Consider the following 8,894-nt stretch of genomic DNA (forward strand, 5'->3'; position numbering starts at 1 on the left):
CACTTTGGATAACTACAAGAAAACGCAAACTTAACATATCACAACCTGCACTGCTGTATACCAAAAATATGATACCGAGAGTAGAGCAATGAAAAAGTTCCAGTAACAATAGCACAATATTACACCTAAACGGAAAAGACTAGCTTAAAGACGATGTCTGCAATATTGAAGTACATTTAACAGCGCATCAGAATACCAACTGAAAAAGTAAATATTCTGATCAAATTCTAAAAGAAACGCTTTAAAAACTTGGGATCATTTGGTGTTCTTTTTGTAAGTGAAACTTTTTCATTGCCATTGTTAGTGTATAATGTGAAAACTCACGCCACAGCGGCAGCGGTCCTTGCGGGGTAGGCAAGTGTGCATTTGTTATGTGTAATTTTCTCGGCTTTCCTGATAACACCAATGTCGGGGTGCACATTTCGGTTCGGACATTAAAGACAAGAAAAACCGGGCATCGATCGTAGTCATGATTTTCGACACTATACTTGTTAATCAATACCCTGACTAAACTTTTGGAAATTTATAAGGCCTAAGTCGGAAAAGGCCTATGTCCAGCACAAGAAGGATGATGATGATGAAATTAAGACAAAATATAATTTATCCAGGAATTTATTAAATTAACGATTAAACATAATTTAAAGTATTAAGTACCTACACATACTCGGAAAGTAATAATATATTAATAAATCTCCAATTACTATTAAAAATTTGGCATAATTTAAGGTTATATAAAATTTTGTAACATATTAAGAAATATATCTCTTTAAAAGTATCTTTAAAATATTAACAATTTAGTTTCAGAAATACAATTAAAATTAAAATATCTAGGCATTTCAGAGATCAAAAATTATATCAGGTAACAATTAATTCAACACAAACCCTCATAACATTTACCTACTTACATTTATTATTATTAATTATTATAGTTACGTTAAAGTGCTGCTTCCAAAAGATTAACTGTTCTAGCTAATGTATCACCGATAACCTTGTTACGAATACATATCACATCCGATTAATTATCTTTTAAATACAATAAATTTTATATACTCATGAGTGGTCTTATCTTCGCGTGAAATCTTGTTAGGTGTTTTATCTATTATCTATCGATATTTTGTGATCCATGGACTGGTTAGTCATTGTTTCTTTTAGATACATGTTTCCACAGTATAATGTTACTATTGATAAACTATATTCGTCTTTTATCACAGCCACTTACAGCAACTTAAATACCTATATTATACTCTATAACTTATAACTATTAACATAATATAAACTATGAAACCAGTAGGTTTTGGTACGTATGTTTTTATAAGTACTAACGTATGTAGAAATAATATAACATCTTTCACGACTAACTATGTAAATTTGAGCTTTGCTCCACACCATTGGTCTAATATCTAATAATGTATTTGCCTAAAATTTTACAATATACGTTTTAAATATATCTTTAGAATATATTATTATAATGGTAGCGATTCTGAGGATCTAGTGTAGGTTTTTCTAAACCGATCGAACAGTGAAATTCGACGCAAATTTTTATAGCGCGAAGCTATTGCAGCGCGAGTACCGCTAGGTAGTTCGCACTCCATACTGAAAGCATGAATTTAAATTTCCGTAATGTTAAAACATAACATGATTTGTTCGAATTTCTACTTTAAGATTGGATTTGTAGATCTCATTTTCTATAGTTATGTCTTCGAAATCGCTACCAATTTTAACGTATATACCGTCCTTTACCACCTGATATCGAAACCTGGTGACATTTTGGCCAACTCAGCGATTCAAATACTATAGTTGCGAGATAAATTGCTGGTAGTCTCGCAATCCAATGCCGGGCATCGATATATATCAAGAATTCATATAGGTTTGTAAACGCTGAGTTGTCTTTCGTACCTGTACTTTTGCTACTCCCGCACCATCCATTATCAGCTAACATCATGATAGTTGGGACATAAAATGGTAGAACTGATCAAAATTAGCGGAGTCGTACTCCTTGGCCATGTTGTCCATCAGCTCGGGGTTTCTCTTGAGGAAGTTTCTGACCCAGTCCTCGCCCGCCATGCGGGAGTTCACGTCGAAGGGGTGGTTGAGGTGGTTATCCTCCGCGTATTGGAACGCCAGCTCCCTTATATCTCTCCTGGAGACGCCCAGGAAGAACTGCTCCATGCTCTTGATATATCCGACGAGATCCTGCTCCTGGCTCTCGGTGAAGACTCGTCGGTAGTGGCCCATGAGCGGCTTGGGGTCGTCGGGCGGCGAGGCGTGCAGGTAGCGGATTTTGCTGGCGCGCCGCTGCAGCGTGGAGCGCGGGATGTGGAAGGTCCGCGCGGCCAGCTTGTAGCCCATCTTGCCGGACACCACGGCTCCCACGGCCTTCGCCATGTCTTCTTCGCTCCACGACTGGCGTCCACTTAATCTCTCGTATTTTCGCACCATTTTTGTTTTGTCTGGATAGTCTGGAAAGTTTAGTTATTAAATTAGTATCGCTGATTTAGTTCAGTTCGCTTGCTGATCTGATGAGTTGGAAGATTAGCTAGAGGAAGGACAAGGATAATTTGTTGGGTCAGGAGGCAACAGGCACGCCCAAATTATGGCATTAGTGTTGTAGTTGAGAGAGAAAGGCATATGTTCCATATTTGATGATTATTGGGTGATGATTACAATATAGTCAGGATTTGTCGTCGTATGACACAACAAAATCGATGATGCAAGAGAGTGAATGTTATTGCGGCTCGGGAATGAGAGGGAGCATGTTAGCAACATGCGCAATTTGCACATGTCTCGCAAGTACACACGTGTACGATACATACTACATTAGTAGCACGTTCATTCACCATTGGCTACTCTTGGAACTGCATATAAGTTATGTTATAACTTCATAAGTATGTCAGATGTGCAATAATGGAATGCACTATGCACTCATTTGTTTTGTATATATTGTATCATTATATACTATTTAATTATACATATTATTATGAATGCTCTAGTTTCACAACAGCCAATCAGAGAAACAATGATGCACACAGTTACGCAGCTATCAGAAAATTCATAACCGATCTAAACTGAGTGCTAGATACTAAAATATTCTAACTAATTAAAAGTAATAGAACATCAATGAGATTAGTTATTATATATCGGATTACATAGAGTTTAATTTATCAATCAGATAAGATTTTCACACTTCCTGCCGCATTTAAAGCTATAGCTATACAACATACGAGTATACATATGCTTGCTATCTCGGGATTCTCAGCGTTGTTTTATGCCGTGTGTCTGATTCGATTTCTGACAATCTGAATGCCATTGTCACAACTTGACGTCATTCGCACGGCTTGATACGATTATATGTGACTTGTTTGGCTTTCCCCGATATGAACCTTAGCACTGTTAACACAAAGGTGGAATTAACGTATTCAAGTTATTCCACAGTATCCACAAGAATCGTCTTGCCCGTCATGGACTTCTATCGTTCAGTAACACACTTTATTATCCAATACATAAGGTGTATGATTCTTTATGAAGGCAATATATATGTGCATAAATAACTTTCTATGATTCGTCGGAAAAGGAATCTCATTTTAATTGTTGCATTAACAGTAAGTAGCTATTTAATGAGTAGGCCGGCATGGCAGCCGATGCGATGTTCCGCGAAGGGTGTCCAAGGCAAGTTACCGGTTTTTCGGCCATGAATAAGTCCTCGCCTCAACGCTCACAGAAGTTACTTCAATGTGAACTAAAAATACAATGTTCCGAAGTGAGTATCATTTAAATAATTTACCAATAACTCTATTGTGTGAACAGTTGTTTCTATGCCATGTTTACTTCGCGCCTTTGAACTGAAAACGGTGTAGGTCTAGGCGATACCGACTTGTTGTTTCTCATTCGTCTTAATAGTACTTCACTATTCATTACATGTTTTAATGACCGGTAATTTTGCATTGAATGCATCAAATTAAACAAGGCTGATCTGCTTCAGTGGGTCACTAACCTACTAAGCATTTTGTGTTGAGAATAATGGGATCAAACTAATACCTAAGGTTTAATTTGTTCGCATACCAATTAATTGAATAGACAATGTCTATTTGAGCTATTGAAACACCTAGATCTTTACCTATACTACCTATGTCTAGATATTGAGCAAATCACCATAAATGAAATCATATTTATGTAACAAAATAACAATTTAATGATCACTACACGATCATACTATCGAACATCCAGTTGGAAAACCAAGAGTGCGTAATCTCGAAGGTTCTATGACGAAACCCGCTTGTAAATGTGGGCCCCGGAGCTAAGGTCAGGGGCGCCGGCGCGACGCATGACGCTGTCAACAGCAGACCTGATCTTCCTTGTTATTATAGTAAGTATAACTTTATAAAATGTATCTGCTATGAGCTGTGTGATTTGACACATTGAAATGATAGTAAAAGTGGTAATGTATGATTGGCAGATGTGGAATCGTATATAATTGAAAACGAGAGAGTTATCCTTGAAGTTTAATGTGATGTACGAGCGAACGTAGTCCAAGTCTAATGTTCGAGGCACGGTACATGTAGGTACCCAGCACACGCGCGGCTGATAGTGGAATAAAACATGCGATAAAACATTGCGTGTTTTTCCAGACCGCGATTACTTGGGAAACGCTGGCCCCTTTGTGTGCAAGCTGCATACGTCATCACACCGAACCACAGAACGAACCTTTGCGACTGCTCCTAATCATCTAACCAATTTGAGCCCCATTAGTAACTAACTGAGGTTTACGAGTCAAACGGGTTACACGACACGGTAGTGGACTAGCGGACGGCCGTCCTTGAGTGACCGCGCCGTACTCTTTATCTGTCAAAAAAAGACGTACGTAGTCGGTCAGCTGTTTGTGTTTGTATCTATCAACAAGTCTCCGTACCACGCTACTCGAGAAACAATTCGCTCCAAATTGAATATCTATATTTATGCTGTGCATTGCGCGGTTATATCAATTCGGAGACGAGCTCGAACAACAATATTGGACGAGAGCCAGCAATGTATACTCAGCTGAACAGCGCTATCGCGCGATGTAAAGATGAGAGAGCGCGCAGTAGAGACGACAACTCGGCGTGAGGCGAGGTTACTGTGACGCGTGACTTGCAAGGTCCCCTGTTGCATTGCTCGATGCGCCAAGGTTGCCCGTACTCCGTACTACAGCTCTTTACTGGATACGTGGCGGGGCCCACTTTCGCACGGCTCTTTGTGGCATTACAAAATGGACCCACCACCTACACCAAGAAAGTTAGCTTTGCACCACCTAATCAGACGTTATTGGCGCAAGATGGGGGATGAGAGCAGAGGGAGAAATGAGTGACGTCACGGGATCGTGTGGGTGCGAGGGTGTGGGGGGCAGTCAGCGGGGGTGGTCACTGGTCGGGGGTGCACTGGGCGAGTACTCACCGGGTGATGCGGCGGCGGCGCGGGCGGCGGCGACGTGCGAGCAGGCAGGCGGCGCGCGCGACACTGAGCGCGGGGCCCGTCTTGCCCCGCCGCGGCCCAGCCGGGTGACGTCACCTGGCTCAGGGCCCGCGACTATTTTCGTCCAATACCTACCGTCTAGATCCTTCCATTTTCCAGCCTCATTGTTCACAAAGAAAACTCAGTTGCTACCTGCCTATCTCGACCGTTTATAGCTTTGTTTTTGTATTATCACCTCGCCCGCGGTCTTTCAACCGTTTTCAGTCACACAAAGAAAATTGTGGGCATATCTCGTGTAACCAAGTGGACCGTGCATTGATTGGAGGGTATTATTCTGTATCAACATGACTCACGACAGTACGCGATATTGTTTTGTGGATATCCATTCCTATGACCTTTGTTAACTTTCCGCACAAGTATGGTCGGTCAGGGATCGTATTGTCTATAAATGAATAGGTGTACAGTTCAAAGGTCATAAATTCACAAGGCACAATACCTACGTCTAGATTCAGAGACTTGACTCAGTAACAACCTTTCACAAGAGGCGTCGCGCGTGTTTTGCTGATTGGTCGCATTAATGTGGCAATTAGGTAATGAATACACATTAACATACATAATATATGTGCAGTTCTGATGAGTGAGTGCTGACATCAGCTAAACGCTCATTACTGCACGTCTGTCGCGGAGAAATTTGATGGTCACCTAATCCTAACTATCCTAATCCTAACTAATATTATAAATGCGAAAGTAACTGTGTCTGTCAGTCTGTCTGTCTGTTACTCTTTCACGCCAAAACTACTGAACGGATTTGAATGAAATTTGGTATACATACGGTCTAGACCCTGGGAAAGAACATAGGCATACTTTTTATCCCGGAATTCGGTTCTACCTTTTTTGGCCTAAGATTTATTTGCCTAATCTCGTATTGCATAGTAACGTTTGGTCAAAGTCTCGTTTTGCCGAAAATCGTATGGCATAAATCTCGATTAGTAAAAAGTTATTTCGCATTATCTTGTTTAGCCTAATAATGGTATGGCCAAATCTTGAATAGCCTAATAATAGGTTTATACAAAGTAATAATATGTGTTTGGCTTTAACTTTGACGGAGCGTCTCTCTAATTCTATAGCGCAAACTGGTGCCTTGTATTGTTTCCGCTGTTTGGAAAACGCTCCGCTCCGCTTCGCTGCGCTCCGCTTTGGTTTTGATGAACATGTGCACCTAACACGCTCCTCCTCGCTTTGCTCGTCGTCGCACCTATCTTTAGGTTTCGATCTCATGGGGTTTGTATTAATTATATTGCTCGTTAACTTTCGATTTTTCAATCATTCAATATCGTGATTTTCGGGATGTAGGAGAAAAATACCACAATTTGGACATTTACTACATACTTAATATATTATTTATTAAGATAACATTAGGAGAACCAAGAAACAAGATTATACATAGGTATAGACGAACTTAAATTTGAGCAAACGAAACTTAGGTGTTTAAAGATTGTGCCTAAAGAGTTTTAGACGAAACGAGCCTTATGCCACATAAGTCTTGGCAAAGTGATGGTTCGACCAAAAAAGTTTCGACCATACGAGTTATGCGAAATGAGTTTTGGTCAATAAAGATTATGCCAGATGAGGGGAACCCAAATTATCATGGTGCCTGTCAAACAAGATCTCCCTAGTGCAGGCACCGGAAGCTTAACTATAATCCTGTAATACCTACTAAATTATATATACCTATCATGTACAATGTAAAAAATGGTTTTGTAAACTTTAATTTCGAATAAATTCTAAATAAATTATGATAATTATAATCATTAAGTACTTACATATCATCATCAACTAACAACAATTCAATAAGGTACAGCTAGATAAAGGGGTCTTCAATGCAGTGCCACAGAATTCTCTCCTTGGCCTTATAGTCTTTGAGAAGATACATCTGCCTCGGCCAGGAATCACACCCGGACCCTCGGCCTTCGGCATGCTGTCAACGGTCTTGAGATAATAACAGATAATTCATAGCACCAGTAAATGCTTCAAAACAGTGATATCTATCTGCCTTTTTTTGAAAAGACGTTGAAGCATTTCGTACCCTAGTATTAACCTATGCTGTATTTAAATACTTCAAGTAAATAGTTATAAGTATACCTATTCTCTGCTATGGTACTCTTGGGAAATACTCCACATAAGATATGACGGGAGTTCTGAGATCAGTGCCAACATATACAATTAAATAGTCCTACTAAACCAGCATTTTTAAACCCCTGTAAATTGTATAAAAGTACAGTTCAAGAGCTTTTGGAATATACTTTTGAAGATTTATAAAGTAAGCACTCGCTAGCAATGAAAAAGTTCCAGTGACAATAACACCAAATTACTCCTAAACGGAAAAGGCTACGTACATTTAACAGAACATTTGAAACTGCAGAATCTCTGGAACTTTTTCATTGTTCGATAGTGTATTAATATTCTATGTAAATGATCATGAACGGTAAATAAGTCATTTTCTAAAAATCAGAGTACTTATAGTGAGACATACTTATCTGTTCCGGTGAGAGCGAACTAAATTGATCCATATCTCATTATTTACTAATGAATTATATATTGATATAGATTAGATGGGTTTATTGAAACCACAAGAGCGAATTACAACTACTGGCAAACTTAAAATCTAATAGAATGAAGAAATATTACACATTTACGTGAGCTCTCACCGGAACAGATAAGTTTGTGGCACTATACAAATTTTTACTTTGAAATACTGTTTCAGAGAGTTGTCACTGTCATGCAATGCTACGAGATAAACATAATACATACATGTATAACGATTATAGACAGACTACTGCAAAATCGACCTCTAAATGTTTCTTTCTTTCTTTCAAAACACTTACCTGTACCTAGATTAAATTTCAATTTTATGCTGTTGTAGCTATACAGTATAGTAAGCGATTTTGTCTCTAAGATGTTCTTCCCATGTTATACATTCTAGCGGTAACCAGCATAAGCTTAGTGATGGGATCTGGTAGCATAGTAGTATGATTGCCTGCGTTTTTAATATTTCCCAGAACATAACATTTGTAAATATTTAATTGAATGTATTTCAGTGCGATACCAAAACTAAGTAAATGTTTGGCTGCCTCCTAGGGTGGAAGATAATAAATTATATGGCATAACCTACCTCAATACGTTTTTATAGCTATTTTAAGGACATTATTTATAATTCTATCAATGAAATTTTGATTATTTACTTAGTTCAATAAGTAGCTAAAATTCATATCCATAATACTCGTAACCTCGTAACTAACTACAACATTTGTCAAAAGTCACAATCGTAGGGCCTCGTTGCCTAAGTCGGTGTTGGCGCAAAATATTATTATGTACTAGGTACATAAGTTTCGAAATTGGCTTTAATCTAATTCTTTACCACCTGCACGCCTTTAATGGCAAAAACAATT

At 38.8% G+C, this 8,894-nt stretch overlaps 1 protein-coding gene across 2 annotated transcripts; it reads right to left on the minus strand.

Annotated features, from left to right (window-relative positions):
• Positions 1 to 594: 594 nt before the first annotated feature.
• LOC105386913 lies at positions 595 to 5,737 on the minus strand. 2 transcript variants are annotated; one of them, XM_038121219.2, is made up of 2 exons: positions 5,638 to 5,737; positions 595 to 2,459 (listed from the first exon to the last, which is right to left on the minus strand). In XM_038121219.2, exon 2 carries the CDS (start codon positions 2,437 to 2,439, stop codon positions 1,939 to 1,941), a length of 501 nt encoding a protein of 166 aa, XP_037977147.1. In that variant the 5' UTR covers positions 2,440 to 2,459; positions 5,638 to 5,737; the 3' UTR covers positions 595 to 1,938. The 2 variants fall into 2 exon arrangements, with proteins under 2 accessions (XP_037977147.1, XP_037977146.1); XM_038121218.2 differs by having other exon boundaries at positions 5,428 to 5,719.
• Positions 5,738 to 8,894: the final 3,157 nt, after the last annotated feature.

This window comes from Plutella xylostella, chromosome 4 (assembly GCF_932276165.1).
Source record: "Plutella xylostella chromosome 4, ilPluXylo3.1, whole genome shotgun sequence".
NCBI lineage: Eukaryota > Metazoa > Arthropoda > Insecta > Lepidoptera > Plutellidae > Plutella > Plutella xylostella.